This window comes from Suricata suricatta, chromosome X (genome assembly GCF_006229205.1).
Source record: "Suricata suricatta isolate VVHF042 chromosome X, meerkat_22Aug2017_6uvM2_HiC, whole genome shotgun sequence".
Taxonomy (NCBI): Eukaryota; Metazoa; Chordata; class Mammalia; order Carnivora; family Herpestidae; genus Suricata; species Suricata suricatta.
In genome coordinates this window covers 26,635,892-26,663,321 of record NC_043717.1, presented here as the reverse complement: position 1 = coordinate 26,663,321, position 27,430 = coordinate 26,635,892, and the positions used below count along the sequence as shown (strand labels likewise).

Sequence of the window (27,430 nt, the reverse complement as noted above, 5' to 3'; positions counted from 1 at the left end):
TTTCAGCTCAATTCATGATCTCATGGTTCCTGAGTTTGAGCCCTACATGGGGCTCTGCCTTGACAGTGCAGAGCCTGCTTGGGATTCTCTCTCTCTCCCTCTTTCTTTGCCTCCATTCACTCTCTCTCTCTGTCATCTGTTTCTCTCTCAAAAATAAATGAATAAATATAAAAAAAACTAAAATCAGTAACTTAAGAGATTATAAAATGAAAAACAATAATGAAAAGTAAATTCAAAACAGAAAACTGAAAAATATAGGTGCAATTGTGTTCAAAATCCAGCTCTTTGTATAGATCAACAAAAGAGGCAAACCTCTTTTAATCCTCACAAAAGAAAATAAGAAGAGAATGAAAAATAGACAAGATTAGTAACGAAAAAGGATATGTAGCTGCAGATAAAGAAGAAACTGAGAGAATACTATAAGCAATTCTGTGAAATTAATTTTGAAAAATCCAGGATGTGTATGATTCCCTAGAATAATGTAGATTACTAAAATTGACATAAAAATAGACGGACATTAAAGTAGACTAATTACTTTAGAAAACATTGTAAGTTATTAGAAATCTACCATGGAAATATATACCAGGATTCTTCACATATGAATTTAACCTAATTTTTAAAGAATAAGTAATTCGTATATTTTAAGGTATTCCAAAGCATATGAGGTAAAACCCTACAATTCCTTTTGTGATGTCAGAATATCCTTAGCAGCAATCAATGAACACAAAATTAAGTAAAAGTGTATAAAACCATCTTATTTATGAATATGAATACAAAAATTAGATTGTTGAAGTATTATAAAACTATTTATAACTATATCTTACACTTGGTAACTATTCAATAAATGCTAGGTATTGGTTGCAAAAAGATCAAAAAATGAAGAAAGAATAAAAACTAGCCTACAGAAAAATGAACAGACTATATTAACAGACAGTTTACAGATGAAATTGTAAGGATCAGTTATACCAAAAGATATTCCAAATACATGACCATACATGATCATATGAATAGGGAGAAAACATGAAAGTTTTTTCAGGTCAGATTAGGAAAGAAGTCAGGGGAAGAAAGAGGGGCACGCATGTAGGAGATCACACTCATGCATTTGTGTAAAATCTATTTAGGTGACTATATATATAAAGTGTGAAAATATTTCTTGAATGAACAAAAGTAGATTATATATATGCATGCACACAAACATAGAAAACAGCACAAACATTAGCACATAGTTTGCCAGTCAAAAATGTCTATGGTCGGGTTTTTTCCAAACCCAGGTACAAAATGACAAAATACCCTCTTATGGCAACATGACTTGATGAAGTTTGGAGCTTTAGAAAGGATTGAGGATTGGTACTAATTGCAGTGTGTTAAGAGCAACCCCTCAAGCACACAAGATGGAGAGTATATGGGTGAAACAGTACTTAAAAACCATAGTATTTACTCATTGTGCTCTAGGGCCAGGACCATCCAGGAAACACAGGTGGTCCGTGCCCCACTGGATCTGATGATGTAGTGAGTAATATTGGCAATAAAAAAGTAAACTAATAAAATATAATTTTAAATCAACGAAGTTACATAAACTGGATCCCATTATTGTAGCTGTCTACCAACAGTCTCCACAAAACTATGATTTAATGCTCTGCTTTTATTGTTTATTGAAGAATGACAGATGTTATCATCACATTACTTGTAAAGTTGGAATTAAAGATGTAGTATGTTGTTGTGAAATGCACATCCATTACAGTTCAGAATTATGAAAACGGTTGTTGTACCTGACAGAAATGTAAGCTTCCTTGTATTAGTTTCTGAGACATCTATAATTGAGCTATGCTGTTGTTTTTGCCCTATAATGGTTAGCTAAGATCTCTACAACTTGTCTGCAATTGTTTCTCTACTTCATTAACCCCTCTCTACCACTCAGTTTCTTGTATGAAATGGGTTTTAAAGACCCCGCATAATCCTGTCCAAGATTGTTGAACAACCTAACACCGTGCCACATTGTCACTGAGCTCAATCCTTGTAATTGACAATCTGGCATTACCCTTACCCCACCCCTGTGTCTTTTGTCCTGCAGGGTCTTCTTGGCACACCTTCACCATCTGCCACTTTCTTTCTTCCAATCTTTATATTCCTTTTTCACAGATTCGATCAGTAGTGAATATCTCCTTTTTCTTTTGCTTACCCTGCTGTAATATATATTTTTGCTCCCCAGAGCCTCCGTGAGACAAAGCTACCTACCTCAGTTTTTCCATTGTCATAAATAAGTGTTATTGGAACACATCCATCCATATTCCTTTAGATAAATGTTGTCTATGGCTTGTGTGTGTGTGTGTGTGTGTGTGTGTGTGTGTGTGTGTGTGTTACAGTAGCTTCTTATTATTTAATTGTGGTAAAATAGACGTAAAATTTACCATGTAAATTACTTAACTTTTTAACTATCCACTTTAGTGACATGAAGTACATTTCCAGTGGTGCACACCTATCAACACTATTTATCTCCAAAAGGTTTTCATCATCCCAAACTGAAACTTGTACCCATTAAACAATAACTTCCCATACCTTTCTACTCCAGCCCCTAATAACTGCTATTCTACTTGATTTCTCTATAGATTTGACTTCTCTAGGCACCAGATAGAAGTAGAACCATATAATATTTGTCATTTTGTGTCAAACATTAGCATCATATTTTTATATTCATTTATTTTTGAGAGAGAGAGAGAGAGCGAGCGAGCGAGCACATTAGCTGGGAAGGGGTGGAGAGAGAGGGAGAAAGAATCCCAAGCAGGCTCCACACTGTCATTGCAGAGCCCAATGCTGGTCTTGATCCCACAAACTGTGAGATTATGACCTAAGCCAAAATCAAGAGTCAGATGCTCAACCAACTGACCCATCCAGGCACTCTGACTTAGCATGTTTTCATAGTTCATCTATGTTGTAGCATGTGTTGGAATTTCCTTCCTTCTTAAGACTGAATAATATTTCATTGTATGTATATACTACATTTTGCTTTTCCCTTCATATGTCATTGGGCATTTGGGTTGTTTCCACCCTTTGGGTTTTGGTAATACTGCTATGAACATTGGTATACAGATATCTGTTCAAGTCCCTGCTTTCACTTCTTTTGGGTTTTACTCCAGAAGTGGAATTTCTAGATGCTACTTAATTTTAATTAGTTTTTATTATGCGGCCTGCTATTAGCTTCTAAGCTTTTTCGACATTAGGGGCTCTGTTTTACTCTTATATATTGAGAGCCGAGCATAGTATCTGGACGTAATAGAAATTGGATCTTAGGAGGGATTTTATGAGGATAAAGAAATAGAGGAACAGTCTCCCTGCTGATACAGTGAGAAGGCTTATGAAAGTAGATAGAGGCAAGCCTATGGCTTGCTCTGAGTCTCTCCAGGATGTTCCCTATGGCAGGTCTCAACGTAACTACTAGCAGTGATTCCCCCCGTATAAGTCTGTTTCATAAAAAGTCACATCTTCTCCATTTAAATGACTGAGTTTTCAACAATGTATGGTCTGATTATCACTTTCACTACAATTAACCTCCAGAAAGCAGGAACATTTTTCTCTTTTGTGCTCTAAATACATCAGTGGCTCACATATAGCCAAAATATATTTGTTGAATGAATGCGTTAGTGATTCAACTGATAAATTTATAGTAGCTTTTCCATATGGAGGAGCTCCTTCCTTTACTACCACATAAGGAATCTCCAAATGAAATGTAGATCACAGTGCTTTCTTGTTCTTGAGTTATTAACCTCCCCTGGGATCCCTATGTTTACCTTTCCTAATGAAATCTAGAAGCTTGCTGTATTTTACTTTGTATAATTTAAACAAAAGTATTATGGCAAATTATTATCTGCATGTATCGGAAAAATTTATGAGAATGCCCAAGAATTTGAGATATTCAAATTAATTACAGCATACTGAATTAGGGATAATTTGCATGGGATACTACTGAAATTCAAATGTGCAACAAAAGCATCTGCCTTGCTGAAAGAGGTCGACATGTAATATCTTATAACGACAGTATCATCGTGACATTCCTATATCTAAGGAAGTCAAGGTCTTTCATGTTAACCAACTTTTTAAAAAAATTTTTTTTCCTAATGTTTTTTTATTATTTTTGAGAGAGAGAGACAGCGTGAGCAGGGGAGGGTCAGAGAAAGAGGGAGACACAGAATTAGAAGACAGGCCCCAGGCTCTGAGCTGTCAGCACAGAGCCCGACACGGGGCTTGAACCCATGAACCATGAGATCATGACCTGAGCCAAAGCCGGACTCTGAAATGACTGAGCCACCCAGGAGCCCCCATGTTAACCAGCTTTGAGAGCTTCCAGTTACCCACTCCTCAAATGAGCCTTACTGGAATGTCCATATACATACAACTTCAGGCTAACTTCTCTGTAGAGTCCATATGGTACCAATCCTCACATCTAAAATCTATGGCAGACCTCAGTAATATCCTCTATTATTAAATATGTTTGAAATTAAACTATGGACTTGTCTCTTGATCTTCTATTCTTGTTCAAGAGATTCTACATTCTTTTCTATGTCCTTTATTTGTTTTAACCCAACACACTAATAATATTTATATAGTTGGAATGCAAACATAAACATGAGTATTTGATTATCCATTGGACCTGCAAATAATTTTATATGAGGCATAATTGGGAGTGACTTGACTTGACATTTATACTGAGGGCAACTTTCTTGTTTCCACATGGATGTCCCAGATAGCTTCATTTTTTCAAGTTATAGATAATAAAATTTACAAAGCTAATATGAATGAAAAGGAATATGATTTACCATGGAGTGAGAGAATGGTAAACCCCTCTTACTGAAGGAAGAAACAAATTGTAAAGACAGAGTGGAGTGACGCACAGACCAGCAGGGTTTAGAGCCAGAGAGGATGAAAGATTTAATCAAAATGACTTTTGGCTATTTGGAGAAGGTATCCGTGACAAGATACATCAGTGGGAAACTCTCTCAGGTTGCTGCCCTCGAGACAAGAGAAAATGACAGGATCCTGGAGGCAACCAATAGAAATTCAACCAAAGGGGTCACTGTAAGGGTCCCTCATGCTTCCCTTTAATAACCACATCCAACGACCCCACTCAACCCTTCTACTCTGATCTCTAACCTCTGCCAATTGCTACCCTGTTCTCTATTTTCTTTACCTTTGTCTATTCAAAACTGTTATATTTAATCATATTATACGTAACCCTTTGAGACTGGCTTTGTTTCTTAACTCAGGGTAATTCCCATGAGATTCAATCAAGTTGCTGCTTGTTCCCACAGTTCTTTTTCATCGAAGAGTGGGATTCCATGGTATGGATGTACCACAACTATGTATCAGTCACCCTTGAAGGGCATCTGCGCTCTTCTTCCAGATGGCTGTTTTTGACTGTTAGAAGTAAAGTTGGTATGAACACTTGCACATAGGGTTTTGTATCAATATAAGTTTTCATTGCTTTGGGATAAATGCCCTCAAGTCCAGTTGCTGGATTGCATGCTTAAGCACATGTTGAGTTTTGCAGGAAAGTGCCAAAATGTTTTCCAGAGTGTCTGTACGTTTACATTTTCCCCAGCAATGCATGAGTGATCAGTATGTCCATATCCTCATCGGCATTTGGTGTTGTTACTATTTTAAAATTTTAGCCATTATGATAAGTGTGTAGTGCTAGCTCATTGTGCTTATAATTTGCATTTCATACTGGCTAATAATGCGGAACATTTTTTTATGCACCCATTTGCCTGATGCTTATGTTTAACCTGACTCCACCTAAAATTATTAGGAGCATAAAGGGCAGGAAATAGGATTTGCCTTAAGAAATATAAAACCTGGGGCACCTGGGTGGCTCAGTTGGTTAACTGTCTGGCTTGATTTTGACTCAAATCATGATCTCATGGTTGGTCATAAGATCTGAGCCCTCCATTGGGTTCTGTGCTGAAACTAGGCATGGAGCCTGCTTAAGATTCACTCTCCCTCTCCCTTTGCCCCTTTCCTGCCTGTGCTCGCTCTCGCTCTTGCTCTCTCTCTCTTTCTCTCTCTGTCTCTCTTTCTCTCTCAAACAAACAAACAAAAAATAAAAATAAAACCTTGCCAGATTTTGATTCCCAGTCAAGATAGAGAAAATTGAGCTCACCATAGCTCCATTATTTATTAAAGTTCTAATACCTGTCTCTAAAGCAATGGCATTTTAGTCAAATGTAGTCACCCCTAATTATAATAGCCCTCCTCTGAGCAAGATTGAGGGACTGATGGAGTTTCTATTTATTGAGTTTCAATTTTCTACTAGGAAGAACATCTTAATTTTAGGCATCCTTTATGAGTTATCATTGTTATACATTTTATTTGGAGATTCTCTGATTGGCCTCTTTAATCTGCAGTAATCTATTTATATACTAAAAGTACATTCATTTCCTATCTCTTTGTAAATGTGTTTGGGGGCACTTGTTTGTTACAGAAAGTCCATTTACAAATGCATTTTGTTTCATTTTTGGATTATTTTTTAAAAGCTGTAATACTATTTAGGCTCTGAAAATAGCTAAATGCAATTACCTTCCTGTTTTGTTTTCTTTCCAAATAGACACTTTGTCTTTTCCCTTCAAATGTTTTCTCTTTATCTTTAACAGGTTGATTTAGTGAATATTGGAAGCACCGACATAGTAGATGGAAATCACAAACTGACTCTTGGGTTGATTTGGAATATAATCCTCCACTGGCAGGTAAGAATCCTGATGAATGTTTTCATTTTGGGTAAAATGTTGCTGATCTTCCTTTCATGTTTGCCTTTGATCTGGAAAACTCACATGTATACCTCTGTCAATACAAAGCCCATCTCCATAGCATTGCCTTTTAAGTTGGTACAACTAATGTCATTTGAGACATGAAGGATCAACAGGTTATAAAACAGGTTCTAGAACATTCACAGGAATATTTTTCTAAATTTTACTTCAATGTGTAGAGATGAGACAAAAAAGACAAGTCTCATCCATAGGTTAATAAAAATATTTTTCACTAATGTGTCTTCTATAATTCACCTGTAAGTGAATCCCTGTAGTTTTGTAAAAACTATTAATCACTACCAAATGAATGAGACTTTGTGAATCTTTTATATTCTCAATATGAATTAATTCCAATAAAGATTAGTGGGATACAATTATCTGTATTTATGTTAGACATACAAACTCAGTTTATAATCTGATTTTGAAATTGAATTTTTTTTGAATACCTCAGCATAGGGTTTTCTGATTTCTGTATTTATTGCACCTCTGCAAAACAGATCAAAGGTCATTTGGTTTGGTGAAAAGAGTATACATTTTTTCAGTCAGACCAATATGAAATTAAATTTCAGCCTCCCCATTTACCATCTTATAGTGAAACTGGGTATAATGTCATCTTTTTCTGGGCCATAATTCCCTCAATGTTAAAATATAAAAAAATTATCATTAACATGTGTATTTCTTATCAAGATTAAATGAGAGAATATCTCTAAAACACTAGAGTATACCATTTTCACTACAGGTGTATCATATGAATAATTTTGATTGCTTGGAGTTTTCATCTCATATTTTAATAATCTGGAAGAAAATTGAGATGTCTGCTCTTTTTGTTAATGTTTATATTTGAGAGAGAGAAAGACAGAGTGTGAGCAAGGGAGGGGCATACAGAGAGGAAGACACAGAATCCAAATCAAGCTCTAGGCACTGAGCCATGAGATCATGACCTCAGCTGAAGACGGACGCTTAACCCACTGAGCCACCCAGGTGCCCCTAGATGTCTGCTCTTTTTACTAGCAGTGATTAATTTTTCAGAAAACAACTTTTTTTGATATGTAATTTATATATCATAGATTTACTCATTCTAAGTATAAAATTCAAAGTGTACCAAACTGGTTTAGTTCTCTTGTCCAGTGTTTCTCAAATTAATTTGAGAAAGGAACAGCCCCCACCCCCAGCCCAATCCATCCAAGATTTGGGAATATTTACAGTTGTACAACCAACAAAACAATCTAATTTTAGCCCACTTCCACCAACCTAAAAACAGATCTTATATCTATTTATAGTCATTCCTTACTCCAACCCCCAGCCCTGGGCAACCATTTATCTACTTTCAATTCCTATATGTCTGTCTTTTTGGAAATTTCATACTGGTGGAATTATATAATAAATGTTCTTTTATATATTTTTCCCACTGAACATAATCTTTGGTGTTCACCTTTATTATTGTATCAAGTATCACTACTTCATTTAGTAGGGTAGACTTAGCTTCACTTGTGCTTTGGTCCTGCTTAGTGAGTGTATAGACCAGAGGTGTACCTACCCAAGTCAGCAAACGAATTGACCCTCATATTGACCCAACTGACCCCCTTTCTTTCTATTTTAAATACTCTGACCAGGCTCAATCCTATTTCACAGCAACATGGGAAGAGATTGAGGACAGTATAGTGGATGACAACAGAAAAAAAGACCTTAAGAACCTCAAATGAAAAAAAAAAAAACCTCAAATGAACCCAAGATTCCCAATTCTGGGCCTTTTCCATATGATAGTGTCACATAGAACCAGCAAGCAACACAGGACCCCTCACCAAACTGGTTTACTTCTTTTGCTCAGTACTCCTCAAACTTAAATTGAGGAAAATACAGTTTCCCCCCCTCTTTTCCATTGTTATGCTTATTACAGTAAAACAGAAGCATTATAAAAATGAAATAAAAAGACACACAAAAACCCAAGCCATTTTATCATTAAACTCAAAAGACATATGTAGGACCTTGTAAAATTGTTACAGAAATTTCTAATGGACTGTCAATTGTATAGACACACTGGGTTGTATCAGTTGATACATTGATAAGAATGGTTTGTGGAGGAACTGCAGCTTGCAGAAGACACTTAAAGTTGTGCAGGAGCATATGTTGGACATGACAAAGCCAGTGGAAGAGGCTAGGCATGTATGGAGACCCAAAGGGCTAATTTAATTGTATTTTTAACCCAAACTGTCTCACTTACTCATCTTTTCAAAACCCTTTCCAACTCCTTCTGAACTCACTGCAAGATAGAGTTTCATAACTACCCTGATACCTTTTTCAATTGTTTGTGAGCATGCTCATTTTTAAAATATTATTATTAGCATGTGGAGGTCCTTTCACACTCTGGAATACCAAAAGGAGTGCTTTTGCCATCTTTTCTCATCTGAGACCTCTTACAATCTGTTGTCTTACATTTATGTTCTTGAATCACTGTAGCCTCTGCCTCCTTAGCTCTTTGTTATCACAGTGCCTGGTTCTCTTAAAACACCTAAAGTCATTTTCAAAAAATTCCTCCTGCTCAGTACTCCTCATCATAACCCAATGAATCCCAAAAGGTATTTTCACAGAATGCATACTTCCCTTCCTGTTAAGTAGTCAAAGAAGCCCTTGAATCTCAGCAGAGATCAAAGGACACTTAGGCCAACCTAATGCACTTTCCTGATCTATCAGATTGAGAATGACATTAAGAGCTGGAAACATGTGAATCTTTTGTTCCAGTGCCACATACTGTGTTATTAATAGTGCCATGGAGGACTTCTCTTTGAACTTGTAAAAGTTCATGAATGCCTACAGTATGTCTCCTGTCCCTCTTTTTCCAGTTTCCATGTAAATTGTTAGCCTGAACAATAATGCCTATATTGAGGAATAAGTAGCCTTGAACAAAATTGTGAAGTAGATATGTGCCATGTGTTTGGCATCTTTCTCTTCTTTTTTTTAATTTAAAAATGTTTTTATTTATTTTTGAGGGGGGAGGGAGGGCAGGAGGGGTAGAAAAAGAGGGAGACACAGAATCTGAAGCAGGTTCCAGGATCCAAGCTGTCATTGCAGAGCCCCACGTGGGCTTGAACCCATGGACTGGACCATGAGATCATGACCTGAGCTGAAGTCAGACGCTGAACCAACTGAGCCACTCAGGTTCCCCTTCCTTCTTTTTTAAGTGCAAACCTTCCTTCGTAGGGTGGTCAGCTGGGTTCTGATAACCAGCTGGAAATATAAACATATCCTGCTGACAGTGGTGTGCTATGTGAGGTCACATCCCCACCTTTGCTGGCAAAGTCAAAGGAGAAACTCAAATCCAGGGCGACTTTACCCTGCAGTGTTTATTTATTTATTATTTGTACATCATACAGGAGAAAGATGGCTTTGGCATCGTGGAAAGCCCTTGCTGTAAACTCCTGCATCCCTAAGGAGCAACGCAGTTCTTGCTCTTGTCTTCTTCACACACCACCCTTTCCTTGTCAAGGACTATCCCTACCCTTCTTTACTCCTGCCCATCCACTATAACTCCTTTTGGTCACAGGATGGATTCTGGGAGTCTAGGCATTGAATTTAGCGGGCAAGACATGAATTAAGGCATGCATTTGGGACCAGCACCCGAGGAAGGAAGGGGGTAACTGGACTGAGAAGAGCTAGAGGTGTGATACACACCTGGCCACAGTTGTATTGAACCTCATGTGGAAATGGGAGCTAGAATAATTATTGAGTGTTGTTCTGTGTGGGTCTGACATGGTTAAGTGTTTAAACCATTCAGCAGTCACTAGATGTGGGCTGCCTTAGTAAGGTCTTGACTTTAGGTGACAGGACTCTCCACTTCAGGTAGTCCCTGAGAGGACCCACAGATGCAGCAGCAAGCCTGACTCTGAAGGGTAGCCTTGGTGGTGGACCTCCATGTCCATCCTATCTTTTTTTGCCCAGTTAACTCCTTGTTACTTTTTGAAATCACAGCTCAATAACATTTCAACTTTTCCTTTTAAAAATAGATGTATAGCTGTATGCACATGCATGTGTGTGCACGTGCGTGCACACACACACACATTTGTTTAAACTGATTTTCTCTCTTAGGGACTGTTAAGTCCTAAGGGTGGGAAATTTTTCTGCTTTAAGACTCACCTTAGGCCCAGCTCAGTGTCTGACTGAAGGTTGGTCCTTAGTAAAGATTTCTGGGTAACTGTCTTTCATGTAGGAAAAGAACTGGTTATCCTACATTGGCCTTTATTATTATTTTTTCTTAGCAACATTTGCACCCAAATAGAAGCAATATCAGGGAGGCTGAGACTGATAAGCTGAATTAATGACATGATGATGGTAAAGGAGTTTTGGATTGAATACTGTGTTGTCCTTTAACATTTTGTGCGTAGAGGGCAGTCTGGCCAAGCATTTCACAAATGACTCCCATCCGTCTTGAGAGGGTTGCCTGATCACTGCAGATCACCACCACTGAGCTAGTATGTGCTGAATCCAGTGCTGGTTCAGCACAGGACGCAGAGTACATGTCTTGCAACCACTTTACATGGAGGTTGTGTACTTTATAGCTTTAGAATATGGTGAGAAAAATGATATATCTTATATAACTATTTGACCTATTTATTCACTGAGTAACTGACTAAATAAGCAGGTCAGGAAGGATTTAAGAAAACTGGATAATCTACCTCTAAATAATAGATGTCACTATCAAGGGATGGTGATAAATATATGCAAAGATCTCACATCTTCAAATCATTACCACATTTACAAAGCATCCTCTCAAATCCTTTTCAAGTATTTTAAAGTTAGATGGAACAGCCTATCCTAAAATTTGCATTGACTCTTTCATAAAAAGATGACTAACAGTGGAGATGTTAAAATATGTATTTTCCTGAGGCTCTGGTAACTTCACACGGATGAAGAAGCAAAATAAAATGTCATATTTAGAATACACAATAAATATTCATCATCTGATCACATGTTGGTAGTGTATGGACCTTATGCTTTCCAAAAGGAAAGCCCTGGGTGGAAAAAATGAGCGCATTTACTTATATACTTTCTTCAGGTATATAAGGGGCCTGACTTCTGTTTAAAAAGTAGCCTCATCCTTATGCCTTTACTAGACTATCTAGACGGTTTGTTCTGTAATATGGTGTCCTGCATTCTTGAAACCTAGAGAAATGTTTAGAATGGATTTCTGCATCAGACGAGTTAGAAGAAAGAAACATCGAAATACAACAACCCGCTGAATGACATTTGCACAAAGCCTAGGCAACAATCAAATGTACAGAAATTAATAGAAATAAAACCAAGAATCTGGCCTTTTTCTCCTTCTCCGTGGTCTGGATTTCCACTTCCCTTCCGTGTTCCGGGAGAGAGAGAGGGAGGCGGAGCTTGGGCTCCTGAGCAAGCCACCATGTGCTCTGCAGACTTTGACCCTGAGCCAATAAAGGGGCCAGAGCTTAGTGACCCTCCGGGCTCCGCCCTCCTGCGTGCGTGCTGCCTCTGCTTGCTCAAAGGCTTTCTCCTGCGGGCGGGGTCAGGCCTGTCCTCTGTCACCTTTGCTGTGTGGCATCCTCAGCAGCCGCCTTCCTGCCCGTCTAACTTCTGCATCTTCTCCGATGCCCCTCTGCTGAGCGAGCTGGTAGGGCTCCTGCGGGCGCACAGGGAACTTCCCACGCAGTGTCACGGCGGTCCTCCTCTCCCTCGCCATCTCCATTGCGGCTGTCGTCAGATCCTCAGACGTGACCCTCAGATGGGCTTTCGGTGCAGCCACGGTCCCTGGCTTCTTTGCCACCATCATGCTTGCAAGGGACTTGTACGTGACCTTTAATGAGGAGGCCACATTCCTCACACAAGGAGACACTGAAGGCGACAGCCAACAGGGCAGAAGAAGAAAGGACTGACACCGACTCCCGACTAAAGGCCTGCCCATGCCAGGCACCCCGGGGCACCACCCAACCACTCTGCATTTGAGGGCATCTTGGAGGCTCAGCCCCTTCTCTCCACTTCTGCCCCACAGTCTTAAGCCCTTAACGTCTCTGGCAAAAATCGAACACAAGGGGACAGAACAGACAGAGCCTTGTTACCCCCATCACAGGAAGCATTTCTTGAGGTAGGGGGAGGGAGACGGGGCTTTGAGGACATGTGGCTTTACTTGTTTTTGTCTGCATTTGATGCCGCTTGCTCATGCCAGGTGCTTTGTCGAGAATGATCCAAGATTCTTTTGTTCAAGGAGTATTAGGTCCCTCTTGGTTCCTGAGGCAGGGAGAAAAATGACTTTTGCCCTGTCATCCAGGAGAGAGTAGGTCTCCATGACCATAACTGACACCTCACAGTTTTGGAGACCACATCTTCTGCAGGAGCCATGACTCTACTAAGACGTTTTGAAAGAAAAGCTCATAGATGAGCTTACCAGGTCCAAAATATCCAGAGTACAGTGAAATAACGGTGACAGTATCCTGGGTGGCTGGCCCGGCAGCCCAAACAGTCTTTTCCTGGGGGCCGCCAGCACTGTGCAGGCCAGGTCCCTCACCACCCGTGGAGAGGTAAGATGTGTATTCTGTGTTCATCCAGGGACCTCTGCAGCCTGTGTACCTTCAGTGGGATTTTGTGACATTTTGTTCTTAATACAAAAGCAGCTTCCTCAGTGTCATGTCCTGTGACCCAAGAGGCCTCATAAACGAGCCAAATTCTGGACCCATGTTTTGGGCATTTTAACTTTTATTCTTCTCTTGCATGTGAATCTGTTTCCTGAAAAACGCCTTTCACCACTTAAACCAGACTGACTACAAAACAAGGACAAAACAAAACCCAGGGCAATGCATTCACAGCTTTTAGGGATAAATACGTTTACTTTTGTTGATTTTCTTTGGTATTTATTTTAAAAAGGCCAACTCACTTTTTTCTGTTTTTCACTTTGGTCTGTAAACATAACTTGCATTATTTTAAATTATATTATAAACCTAGGGATTTTATTTTAGTATAGTTGTCCTTTGATTCTTAAAACAACCTTGTATGTATAAGAAACAGAGGCCTAAAAAAGGTTAAATGATCGAAGTAACACAGTTTCTTAATAGCAAAGGTAAAGAAAGTAAGCTCATTCTCTTAGTCACTGTGCCGTTCTTTCTTTCTTAAAGCCACTAATATGGGTGCCGGGGGTGGCTCAGTGTGTTAAGTATCTGACTTCAGCTCAGGTCATGACCTTGCAGTTCGTGAGTTTGAGTCCCACATCAGGCTCTCTCCTGTCCGTACAGAGCCCACTTCAGATCCCCTCCCTCTCTCTCTGGCCCTCCCTTGCTTGCACTGTCTCTCAAAATTAATAAACTTAAAAAAAAAGCCAGTAATATTATCTTAAGCCTTTGGTCAATAACAAATCTGATGTTTTTGTACACTCTTCTCTAGCATACCCAATGAAAGTCAAAAGATGAGCAATTGTAAAAGCAGAAGATTAATAGTTTAACGTGGCAGAATCTGGGAGTGATATTAAACACGTGCAATAAATGGCTATTGTGACACCAACCAATTACAATAGATTCCTAACTAATTAGCATGGACTCCGTCCTGGTAAAATCTATTATTTCTCATTACTAATTGACCCTAAAATTCCTGTTACTTATTTTTGAAGTTTAGGACATTTAAATTTAAGTTTGTGTGGTTCTTGTTCAGGGAATACATTTTCTTATGAAAATTTCTTTCCACCCGTAGGTCAAAAATGTAATGAAAAATATCATGGCTGGATTGCAACAAACCAACAGTGAAAAGATTCTCCTGAGCTGGGTCCGACAATCAACTCGTAATTATCCACAGGTTAATGTCATTAACTTCACCACCAGCTGGTCTGATGGTCTGGCTTTAAATGCTCTCATCCACAGCCATAGGTAAGGAGACCACTGAGATATTGACTAATTTTTGTAAGTATTGATTTAGAGACTGGTATCTTTTTCTCCAGTGTGGTTCCAGCTCATTTCCTTTTATTTAACATGTTTATATGTTAATGTATTTAACCATATTGATATGACTACCCATTGGAAAGCACTAAATAAGGAGGGCCTGTTTTTTTTTATGTGATATGTCATTTAATTGTTGAATTATTAAAATACAGGAGCTTGAATACGGTTACGGGAGGGGGCCAACATGTTTGAAATTGAGACTCTGCCAGAAAATCAAGGTTATATTCGAACTTTGCTAAGCATGGAGCTAGTTGGCCTTCCTGGGCAAATAATGGTTAGTATGGGCCAAAACTACAGAGCCAAAAATGGTTCCAAATCTCACGCAAATGGTTGTAGTAAAATTAATTACTGTCATCAGATTACTAATGTGAAAAAAAAAAACATTTCCCTTGTCAGATACACAGTTAGATAAACCTAGGGATTTTAGGTTTAGGTAGTTAATAGCAAATACATAAGGCTCTGTGTGTGTGTGTGTTTAATTTCGGGGTTAAAAGAGGCTCTGAGCATCTTAGCAACCAAGGCAAAGAGCAGACCACAATTAATTCTAAGACTCAGTGCTTAGAATATCAAAAGACAAAATTGTCCTGGAACAGCAGAGCAATTGCGTAAAGCGGGAGCGAGTTCTATCGGTCTTCATAAAAAGAACTCATTGTGTTATAGTGAACCAAATACTCTGAACTGTATTCCTTACACTATTACACTTTCTAAGGTAAAGAACTAGCTTGCTTTTTCTTGTATAAAGAGGCTTAGTAAATGAATTATTAACAATTCAAGAAAAAGCCAAACAGTGTGGTAAATACATACATATAATGCATTCATATATATGTAATATGTATATATGTGTGTGTGTATATATATATATGTATCTCATATGTATTACACATTTACTGCAAAGGATATCTACTGTGGTTTTCCTATTACCCATCTCTTTTATTCAGCCCAGTCCCCAGGGTCAAATACATTGCCTTATTAACTGTGTTTGAAATGCCACTGAACTGCATCTGCCCTGATTTTCAATGCAGCTTATCTTTTCTCACTTTGATCTTTCTTTTCTTGACGAGTCTCCCATTTCCCTATGCCGGTCTTGTTTCTAGAAAAGTCCAGAATATAAATTTTCTTCAGGGTAAAGCTCAATCCGCGAACAAATGCTCTCTCAATAAGCATCTTTGTCAGGTGTCGTGCTCCAGCTGGATTTAATTAACCCCATCCAGACTGAGTTTCCAGGTGAATGACTCAGCAACCTGATTTTCAAAAGGAGGCAAGCTCACACTCATTTGGCATGTTAAGCAGCGTTAACACGTTGCTTTTCCTAAGTACGACACGAAGAAAAATACTGCACAGCTTCAGTACAGCTAGATGAGAAGGGACAGAGGCATCCATTCTGCATCAGAAGCCAGTGCTGATTTACGCAGCCACATGCTTCACGGTGAGGGCCTCACCATATTGCTCGTGCTGTTCATGACCACGTTTGCAGATGAATAGAAATCTCGAGGATCAGGTTATGTGGTCCTTGTTGGCTCTTTAGCATTTTCTCTTCAAGTGGAAGTCTTCAGTCCTGCCAGCATGTTCACATGGTACATTTGTTAATCTTCTATTTCGTGAGTTCTGAATATATTTGTAACACGGTAAACATTTCCAGATTGCCCTGTGGCATCCGTCCCTGACCCACTCTTTCTTTCTCAAAATATCATTTATATATTCTCTGTTGTCATATCAAATGAATCATTGGTAACTACCTTTCATACATAACATAGTTACTTTTTCAAGAGGTTTCTCACAGTTGATAATGCTCTTTCATGAATCATCTCTGTCTTCTCTTTGTCTTTGACAGATGTTCATATTGTTTATCTAAAGAAAAAAAGTGGTTGAAATTTCTGTTCCAAGGTGATTGTCATTGGTGCACTTAGGAATGTCATTAGGTGTCCTCATTTCAATAACTGAGTGACTAAGCTATATACAACAAAGGCAGGCACTTAATAGAGAGCACAGGAATTGACAAAGAACCTTGTAAAAGGTTAGGATATTGCTTGCCTTATATCTATTTAAGGCTAAATTTTATCTCAGTATGTAGGAAATTAGAAGTATTATATTAAATCACAGAGTCCACCACAGGGCAGTTAAATGGAAGCCAGATTCTACTTTTGTGGGAACTAAATGGTAATTGATTAGGAAGAGCTCAAAATATACAGATAAGTTGGAATAAGTATGATGTTACAGTTAAATTTTCTTCCTCATCCATCATTTTAATTTATTAACGAAGAAGTAACGTAGGATGTAGTTTAAAAACAATCAGACATGGTAGGGGCAAAGGACAGCAAAACAATATGTGTCTTCATGACCCCAGCCCCACCCAGCCACCCTCCATTTCCTAGAAGTGGTTACTGTCAGCAACATTTTCTCTTTCTGATGGAATTCCTAATTATGTATTTTATTTCCTGATTAATTAATGTCTGATAGGAGATGGACTTGTTCCTTATTACGAAGCCCACAAACGTTAGCTCTTATCCCTATCTATTTCCTACTTTGATTACTATAATATAATCATTTCAGTCTTAAAATTGTTGCTTGAGTTAATTTAAGTGCTCTTGGTGAACCTTGTTTCATCAAGGTTACACTTCTTTTTCAAATTTTGTTTTTAAGCAGTCTCTATACTCAGTGTGGGGCTCAAACTCACAACCTCCACATCAACAGCCACATGTTCCTCTGAGCCAGCCAGGAGCCCTTTGTTTCATCAAGTTTAGACAAAATTTGTTGAGTCCCTGATGTAAACGATGACAAAATTATCACACTCTTCTCTCCACCTTCATTTTGTTAAAACATTCTTTAAAATTTTTTTTCTTTACAGTTATTTATTTATAAGAGACAGAGAGTGAACAGGGGAGGAGCAGAGAGACAAAGAGATGCAAAATCTGAAGCAAGCTCGGGGCTCTGAGCTAGCTGTCCGCACAGAGCCCGATGCAGGGCTTGACCCCATGAAATGTGAGATGATGACTTGAGCTGAAATCAGACGCTCAACTGACTGAGCCATGCAGGCGCCCCTAAAATCGTCTTAAAAAGTATTTTTGAGTATAGTTGATACACAATGTTACGTTAGTTTCAGGTGTACAAAATAGTAATCGGACAACTCATGCTCTACTCACCCCAAGTGTAGGTACCATCTGTCACCATACAACGCGATTACAATATCACTGACTGTATTCCCCATACTCTGCCTTTTATTCCCATGACTTAGAAATTCCACAACCAGAAGCCTGTTTCTCTTACTCCCCTTTGTTCATCCCACCCACCACCCTCCTGTTTCATTAGTTTTGCATCAACAGTGTTTGTAACATTTACATACATAAGTTTTAGGTGTTCTTGGCCTGAGCCTATAAATTGAAAATGCCTTATTGTTATTTCATACATATAACTCACCTAAGAACAAAATAATACTATGTTAGTATCAAAGTAATACCTTGATACTATAAGTAGTCCCATTGCACATAATGGGAAACTGAGGCACAGAGAGGTTGCATTATTGACCTAAGACCATTTGGCTAATATGTGGTACAGCCAGGATTTGCATTTATAGAGGATTCTGCTTATCTATATTGTCTCGGGGAATCTGTTTCCTGAAAAGACTGCTAATCCTTGGCTGCACATTCTTACTTCTGAGTTCAGTTCTGGGCTCGCACGGGAAAGTGTGCAGCTTTCTTCTGCAGTTGGTTAGTCTTCAAGTTCTTTATGCATTTGGAAATCATAGTTGCTTAAAATGTTAATTAATGATGAATTTTAATCATTTAAAACATTAATGCTAGAGGACACCGCCAAGGCCGTTCAGTACATTTACTTCTTTTTTAAATGAAAACCCTGAAGCTCAGATAGATCCCATGACTTAGATAGCTCCTCATCCAGGTGATTAGTTCATGGCCAAGAGGAGAAGGGGATGAAGGAACAAAAGGAGAGAATGAAGAAGCAATTCTCTTCTTTTTCATTATACTCATTTAACCCTGTTGACTGTAGTGTAGGTGAGAAAGCTACTCTCCCACACTCTCCTCCCTTATTCTTTTCCACTTTCATTGCTGAGAGATGGGAGAAAAGCAGATGGGGCAGAGGGTGCAGAGTGAAGTTAAAACTTCTGCAAATAGTGTAGAATTAATGTTTTCTTTTTTGGAAAGAGCTGAGATATTTCTTTGAAATCCTTCACCTTCTGGTTTAGTATGATGCACACCTACAGACCGAATAATCCTCCAAAGAAACAGAACGTGTGTAACAACCTGCACCTCACTCCATGTTCCTATTCCTTCCAGTTCCATCCGTAGCCGCTGGGTAACAGTGTGATGAAGGAAATAACGTAGAGGGTCGTTGTTACTTCTTATAGTCTTTCCATAATAGAGTCAGCTCACAGCTTATATATATTTCAGGTTCTCAAGTATTATTCACTTTTTGGGGTAACATAGAGTGGACAGGGCAGATTAGACTTCCCAAGAAGTGAACAAAATTCTGGTAAGTTAATCACGGTAGCATCAAATAAAGAAAAGGAAATGGGAGTCCAACGAGAGAGTTGTCCCTTTATTTTCATTTATGGTTTTTGAAAATAACAGCTAAGGCCATCCTTCTAATTTCCTCCCTTGCAGAGCATGAGTTCTGAAGCAGGAGTCCATTGACAGACTCCATTGTCCTAAAATTCTGTGTCAAGCATGTTTAAAGATATGGACAGGTTTTTGTATAGATAAAGGTTTTGTAGTGCTCATTAGATTTTCAAAGGTGCCTGTGATCCAGAAAAGGTGAAGAACCACTTGACAGATGGTTTCCAGTGTTGTAGGGGTAAATGGTAATTCCTTAAAGAGCCAAGACTTTTGCAAACTCCTCCCAGTCCCCCACCGCTTCTCGATACTAAACATTTCTCCGTGGAGCCAGGCCTGTGAGTTCTGTTCGACTAAGCACATTCTGCTTTTTTCCTGGCATAAGAACTTTGAATTTTTTCGATATCAATACGACTCGGGATTCTATTCTCAAAAACTTGTTAAATCTCAACCCAAACCACCATTGAAGATTTCCTTAAGCCTCAAAAAATATTTCTTAACCTCTTCAGATTTTATAAAACCTTCTATATTTTTCACATTTAGAATTTATTTTGACTTGGGGTGCCTGGGTGGCTCAGGCCACCCGACTTCGGCTCAGGTCATGATCTCACGGTTCGTGGGTTCAAGTCCTGCATCGGGCTCTGTGCTGAGAGCTCAGAGCCTGGAGCCTGCTTCAGATTCTGTGTTTCCCTCTCTCTCTCTCTCTCTCTCTCTGCCCCTCCCCCCTCTCAAAAATAAACATTAAAAATTTTTTAAAAAATTTATTTTGACTTATGTTGTAGGCATTTTTTTCCTTATTTGGTTTTAAGCCCTTATAAGATAAGAACTCTCTCTCATACTACTTTGTGTTTTCTCTATTATTAAGTAAGTTGATATTCACATAGTATGTTGTCATCCATTCTCTGCTTGCATGTCAACAAAATTTATCGAATCAACAAATGTTTAATCAACAAGTATTTATTGACCATCTCCTATGTGTCAGGCTTGGGTTTCTGGAAGTGAACAAAACTAGTGAAAAAAGTCAATAATCTGCATTCTAGTGCAGGAAATGGATAAATAGACAAGACTGATTACAATATGTAAAATATTAAACAGTAGTAAGTGCTAATGAGAAAGAAAGGGATAGGAAATGAGTATGTATAAGTTTGCTTTGAAAGTGTGCAGTTTTATTTATTTATTTTTAAATGTTTTTCATTTATTTTGAGAGAGAGGGTGAATGCAAGAGGGAGGAGCAGCAGAGAGAGAAAGCAACTGAGCAAGAATCCCAAGCCGAGTATAGAACCTGACATGGGCTCGATCGAACTGTTAGATCATGACCTGAACCAAAATGAAGAGTCAGACACTGAACCGACTGAGCCACTCAGGCACCCTGGGAGTGTGCAGTTTTAGATGGGGAGAGAGGAGTGGATCATAATCCTAATCATAAGACTTTTCGGGAAATACATAAAGGAAGTGGAGAAGTGAGACTTGTCAGAGTCTGAGGAAAGAGAATTCCAGGCAGAGGGAGTACTACATGCAAATACAGAAACTACCTAGCCTGTTTAAGGAATATGAGGAGGGAGGCAAGAAATAAAATCAGAGATTTAATGGGCAGTCAGACCAGGTGTGTCTTGAATGTCACAGTTAAATCAATGACTTTTACTCCCCCAGTAGCAGCAACTTGAAAAGAACATTTTATTTATTTATTTATTTTTAAATTTTATTATGTTTCTTAATTTATTTTAGAGAGAGAGAGAGACAGCGTGAGCAGGGGAGGGGCAGAGAGAGGGAGATACAGAATCTGAAGCAGGCTCCAGGCTCTGAGCTGTCAGCACAGAGCCCGATGTGGGGCTCAAACCCACAAACCGTGAGATCACGACCTGAGCCAAAGCCGGACGCCTAATTGACTGATCCACCCAGGCACCCCGGAAAGAACATTTTAACAGATCACTCTGGCAGCTTTGCTGAGAATAGATTAACCAGGGCATGGGTGAGAGTAGGGGAGCCCTGAGAAAGTTAATGCACTAAATAATCCATGCAAGATATAATGGTCGTTTGGATTGAGGTGATGGCAGCAAGAATGGTTGACAAGTGGTCAAATTCTGGATATATTTCCAACCAAGTGCTGTATGAGAATGAGTCATCATATTAGACTCCAGGGTTTCTGCCTGAGCCACTGCACCTTTGCACTTGTCTCTGATTATTGAGGAAGGGCGAACTATAAGAGAAGTAGGTGGGTTTGGGGGGTGTGATGGGGATGAATACTAGAACTTCAGTTTGGGACACTTGAATTTTGTGACGACTCTAACTGGAAATCCTGAATAAGCAGATGAATCTATAGTCTGGAGTTCAGGGAAGAAGTCTGAGCTAGGTTTGTAAAATTGGAAGTTACCAGCAAATGGCTGGCATTCAAATTTCTGAGATTAATAGATTTTTGTTGCTCGACAAAGTACAATCATTCTCCTTTGTTTTCTTCAGGATTTTCAAGTAAAATTGCCATTTGTTTAAATGAAAACCATTATTGATGAGTAATGAAGAGTAACATTCAACTCTTAAGGATGAGGAGCATATGGGTTGTCAATGAAAACTCAGAATTGAAGTGAATCTGGTGGAATATTACAAATTGACTTGTATTTTCCTCTATGTGTGTGTCTTTCAGGCCAGACCTGTTTGATTGGAATAGTGTCGTTTGCCAGCAGTCACCCACACAACGACTGGAACATGCATTCAACATCGCCAAATATCAATTAGGCATAGAGAAACTGCTTGATCCTGAAGGTTCGTACCTTTCTGGAGTGCCATGGTGTTGAGTATAGTTTAATATTTATTATCTCGGACTTAACATTTCCACACACTAAGTACAAAAGAGAAACTATGCATGATATGTTTTTTCTCTATTCTGGCTGTATTTAAAATATTCTTTCTTCTTGCACTATATTATGAATTGCCCTATATGATTTTAGTTCTGGATGAAGCGTACTACATTTGAAGTATGTTGACTCCAAATAGTTATAAAAGTTCATGTTTTGCTTATTCTACCGAGAGATTTGATAGACTAATCAGCTATAATTAATTAGCTACTCTTGCCAATTTCATTCATATACTCTATAAAAGCCAACATGGTTTACTGTTTAAATCAGGAAATCTATTCCTGGCACTGCTTCTGTTATAATTTGTCACTCTGGGGGAAGTCCTGCTTTGGATGGTTATTCATTTTTTGCTTCTCTTGACAGGCCGCACTGTATTTATATTTTTATTATATTATGCTTAAGTAAATTTCATCCTTATCTGTGGCGCTACATAGTCATACTTTGCAGACACATGCATCAGAGGGGTGGTGGTTCTTTTGCTTTTCTTCTGGCCTATGAGGCACTTTGTTTGTTTGCCAACTTGTCTGAAATTGCAAACTCTGTTCTCACCTCTCTGAGGCTTTACTGTGCTTTAAAACCAGAATTTGGAGAAGGCGTGTCAGTGGGATTGCTCTCTGTGATATCATCCAAGCTGGTATTTGGGTAGGTTTATGTAATTGAATGGTCTTTGGAATATTGAATCAGTTGCAACTAAGGAGATTGAGTGGTAGTCGTAGGTCTCATTAGGAAAAGCTCAGAAACAATTCAGAGTATATTCTTTCAGTGAATTTATCTTCAGCTAGAATCTAATCCTCTGTGTTGCAGACCTGATTGTCTCATCTTCCTGACAGCAGATCCATATGGCGTGTGTGTATGTGGGTGGGTAATTTTAAACTTACAAAAACAGATATCAATCAAAATGAAAATTCAGTCATTTAAAATAAGATACATAACTACCACAAGAACCAGAGCACTCAATGTAATTGACCAATTGATTGCTCTTGGTAGGCGCATGGACTTGCGAAGAAAAATGATAATAACACACATGTGTTTGTGAGGTTAAAATCAGATTCAGTTCATTAGAAATGTTTCTTCTGCCTTAAATAATGCATAGTTTAGCACTGCCTCCTGTAAACTCTTTTGTTGCTTCAGTAGATGATTAGCATCCCCCCTGCTTATCCCAGTTTAGCTCTAAGGAAGAAATTGTTATCAGTCATATTTTCTTGTTTTGCAGAATGGGGGAGGGCTATGTCACTATTGACTCCCATACAGATTTACATGTTTTTTTTTTCATAATCCCAGTGAGGTAGAGAAGGGCAGACATAATGAAAATATGAATTCTAACCCCTACGGATAAGAACTACAGTGTCTGGGTTTGAAGGATAAGCCTGTTAATAATGTATTGTTTTCCATGAAATCTGTACATGGTAACCAGTTTCTGTTATCTGGGACCTAGGCTCTAGTTATTCTTGTATGTGGCCTATCCTTTCATAAAATAGTACGAGTAGTTTTAAAATAGATGTTTTTCCTTGGTAAGTGATAAAATGGCTTTTGATCTTAAGTCTTCCTTTGAATCGGTGAAATAGGGACACCAAATAGGCATCCACATCATAATCAGGAAGTAGATTGATAAGCCTGTAATCAGAAAATGGCAGTTACATAAATGATGTATTTTATAGCATAAAATTGCCGGATATACCCAATTCCATACGTTTTCCTAAACGAAAAGTACATGTTGAAATACATATCCTGTAGACCATTATAATATCTCAAACAACAATTCAAAGTCAACCAAATACAACATGAAATACAAGCTTATTAATAATAGAGATCAAACCACTGGTTATGGTTTTATTTTGCCAATAAAGTCTTTGAGCTGAAAGCCCTTTCTGTTCATGGGCTCCCTTCCAATTCAAAGAATGTTCTGTCTCCTGAAATGGTTTATTATGGTTTTTTTTTTTTTATGGCTGTCAGTAGGATGAGGATTCAACATAAATCCTATGTTATATTTTTAGGTATCTGTCAGATTCTGCCAATGTGCTAGGGAAATAACCAAATATGCAATTAGAAATTATTGTTGAGTATTTTTTAAGACATGGTATCAATGATAATTGAAAGAAAAAACACTAAATTGTAATACTATTTACTCATTTGTTAGTCACAAAAGAGAATAGCATTTCTAGGAATCTAACACTTAGAACACTTTCTTCAATATATCTAACATGGGAGATGCATGGACTTCTTTCATGCTCTATATGGTAATTACCTTTGAGCTACTCATATTTTTATTTAAACACATATTGGTTCTTTAGCTTATGCTGTTCTCCAAAGCAGTTTTCATTTTGTATCTATAATACTTCTTAGGAGGTTAATAAAACATTTGCTTTATGTTTGGGAAATTTTAATTTGGGGGGGATTAAAGTTATATTTGGCTTAAGAAATACCTGCCAAAAAAAAGTTTTTAGAATTTTAAATGTATGCTTTGTTTATTGGGTTGATTTATAAATTAAAAGTCATTGAAATATAATTTCATGTCTTGCATATATTGACTTTGGTATGTTTTATTTGGCTTTAACTGGTGTTTTGAGGCCTGAGGTTTGGTTTTAAGAGGAATTGCCTTTTAAAATGAGTAGCAGTAAGCATTAGCATAAGCAATTTCAGAAGCTGTTTCTGGTGTGTTTAAATGTTAACATATGCAGACATAAGTGCTACTAGGGTAAAAGTATTTGATAATTTATGCATCTTTATGCTCATAGGTATAAGAGGTGTATCTCCTTCAAAATCTATCCTGTTGTGAATCGGCTGATTCACTTTCTGTCAGGATTTCCCTGTAAGATGCTTCGTACTCACATTGTGAGTTTTTTATACCCACAATTACTGTTTGCTTCCCTGAGTTTCAAGAAATTAGTTTGTTTGCCAATCCACACAGCACTTTCTGCATTAAGAGAATGCTTTGTCAGCTTTTCCGTGTGAATAACAAAGAGAAGATGTTCTTTTTAAAGGAATAAAAAAAAATCTGAGATAAAAATTGTGCTGGTTCTAGATATCTTTTGCATATTACTGTGATAAATCATTTCCATTTGGGATATGCAAAATGATGGGAAATGGCCTCACTTATTTACCAGAGTAACTTTAGATTGAAAAATGAGTGATGAGAGTCAAATGTGAGGAACTCTGTGGCTTGCAAGAAATATTTGTAACCTCAAAATAACATTTACAAACCAATTAATTTGGTTTTAATCCACTTCATTTTAACTTCATGAAGATGGTGACACAGATTGTATTTTCTGCTTGACTAATCCCTGCATCAGTCTTCAGTTGTCTTCAGAGTCTACGTTTCCAATAGGCACTGCCTTTAATACTGAAATGAATGATTTCAGACTTAACGTTATATGTATGCAGTTTATTGGCCTTTAAAAAATTTCAAGGGAGGAACGCCTGGGTGGCTCAGTTAGTTAAATGTCCACCTCTTGATTTTAGATCTGGTCATGATCTCACGGTCATGGGATTAGCCATGGGATCGAGCCCCATGTTGGGCTCCTTGCTGGGTATGGAGCCTGATTAAGTAAGATTCTCTCTATTCTTCTCCCTCTTCCCCTTTCCCGCCACCCTACTCATGTTCTCACTCTCTGAAAAACAGAGTCAAGGGAAAATGTATGGCATTTGACATAAAAGAGAAGAATGTGTTGAGCGCCTCTTATTTGGATATCAGTTGTTTGAACAAGTGGTGTTTTTTTTTCTTTCATCTTTGTTAAACCCATCACATTTTGATTCCCTGACAAAAGGAAATATTAGTAAGTAGTTTACACTAAGATGGAAAGAGAAAAACGATACCAAATTTAGAAGGATGTTGTTAACTGAAATAACTAGAAAGTCTTATGCAACATAGACATTCATTTCATATCATTTGGATTGATTTTTTTCTAGAACCCACTGTAGAATATCTTTTCTTTCAGAAAATGTAATGAGATGGGAATCTATTGGTTCCCATGAATATAATTTCAACTAGAAATGTTCATTGTAAGTATCTCAGATTCGTTAGAACCAAACTGTATGCAGCTTTTCCCACATATTAAAAGTATTTTAGTAGTACTTGTGAATAAAAACAGCCATTGCCTTTTTGATGACAAAGTAACTTATACAAAATATATGTTATTTGTATAATTTTTTATTGATTTAGATCATTTTCTCTGGCAGAGAGTTTTTAGAGATACTACAAGCATTTGATATGTAAACCTAAATCATGTGTTTCTTGGAAAAATATTTTTCAGTCTAGTTAGTCTGTTATGGAAAATGGAAAGTATCATCATCTGCTTATTTAGATATGATAATAGCAAAATAATGTTCCTATTATATCAGCAAGAGACTACTTTTTCCACGATTTCTTTTTTAAGAAAACATTAAAATTTGATCATTAAAACCAAATTATATCATTTAATAGTGTTAAATGTAATAAATGATGAAAATATTTCTTTAATTTTGAACCTCAATGGATTGTACTTGGAATGTGCAAATTAGAAATGGTGTTATATTAGCAAAGTGTTGCCATCTCATTTACTTAATATATCTTAAGCGCAACCTTTTAACAAAGGAATTTGGGAAACACTGTTAAATAATTTAAATACATACTTTTATTAGCATTGTTTAGAACAGAGATAAATAATGAGGCCTTAGGAGAACTGATGGCTGATATAGAAGTTCAGAGAAATGTGATCAACATATTCCTAGCCTGCATATCATTAGAGTAAGACTACTCTAGTAGTTGTTGCTATCTAAAACTAAATCCTTTTAGTTTTTTTTCTTTTACAACTTTTCTTTTCCATAGGCAGACCCATTATATAACTAACCTTAACTATCCAATGCCACTTTAATATAGTTTAATGAATTTGAGTTAAAGATGACTTTACCAGAGTATCCGGGGATGTCCTTAGCTTTATCACTGCTACTGTAGAAAACAAATCTTTAAAGGAAGGTGAGGCAGTACTTTGTACATGAGAGTAATACATAGCAAATAAGTAAATAAAAACTTACTACATGGATAAAAATTTATCAGTAATAGTATATAAACATTATATTAACTTAAAAGGAGGATAAACATATTACATTAACACTGTGATACAGATGATTATATTAACATTAAGATATTACTGGTGGCATATCTCATTTCCTGATGGAGAACCTCTAAATTGCTTGTCACAAGAGAAATCCCAAACAAATATGTGAACACTTCCCAGCAGCCTGAGAAGCTAACAATGGTATCGTGGTGGGTGGGGAAGTGGCATGCACGCGCTAGTGAGAGAGAGAGA

General features: G+C 37.8%; 1 protein-coding gene across 9 annotated transcripts in view; it reads left to right on the top strand.

The window, feature by feature from the left end:
* Nucleotides 1–27,430, top strand: part of DMD (dystrophin) — a 1,657,593-nt gene that overhangs the window by 18,152 nt on the left and 1,612,011 nt on the right. For 7 of the 9 annotated variants that reach the window (XM_029929470.1, XM_029929468.1, XM_029929466.1 and 4 more), the window contains exons 1-3: nt 6,669–6,734; nt 14,487–14,659; nt 21,935–22,053. In XM_029929470.1, coding sequence (XP_029785330.1) covers nt 14,499–14,659; nt 21,935–22,053 — 280 coding nt within the window. In that variant the 5' untranslated portion in view covers nt 6,669–6,734; nt 14,487–14,498. Of the gene's footprint in view, nt 1–6,641; nt 6,735–14,486; nt 14,660–21,934; nt 22,054–27,430 lie in introns of those variants that run through there. The other 2 variants (XM_029929473.1, XM_029929472.1) reach the window with 1 other exon arrangement.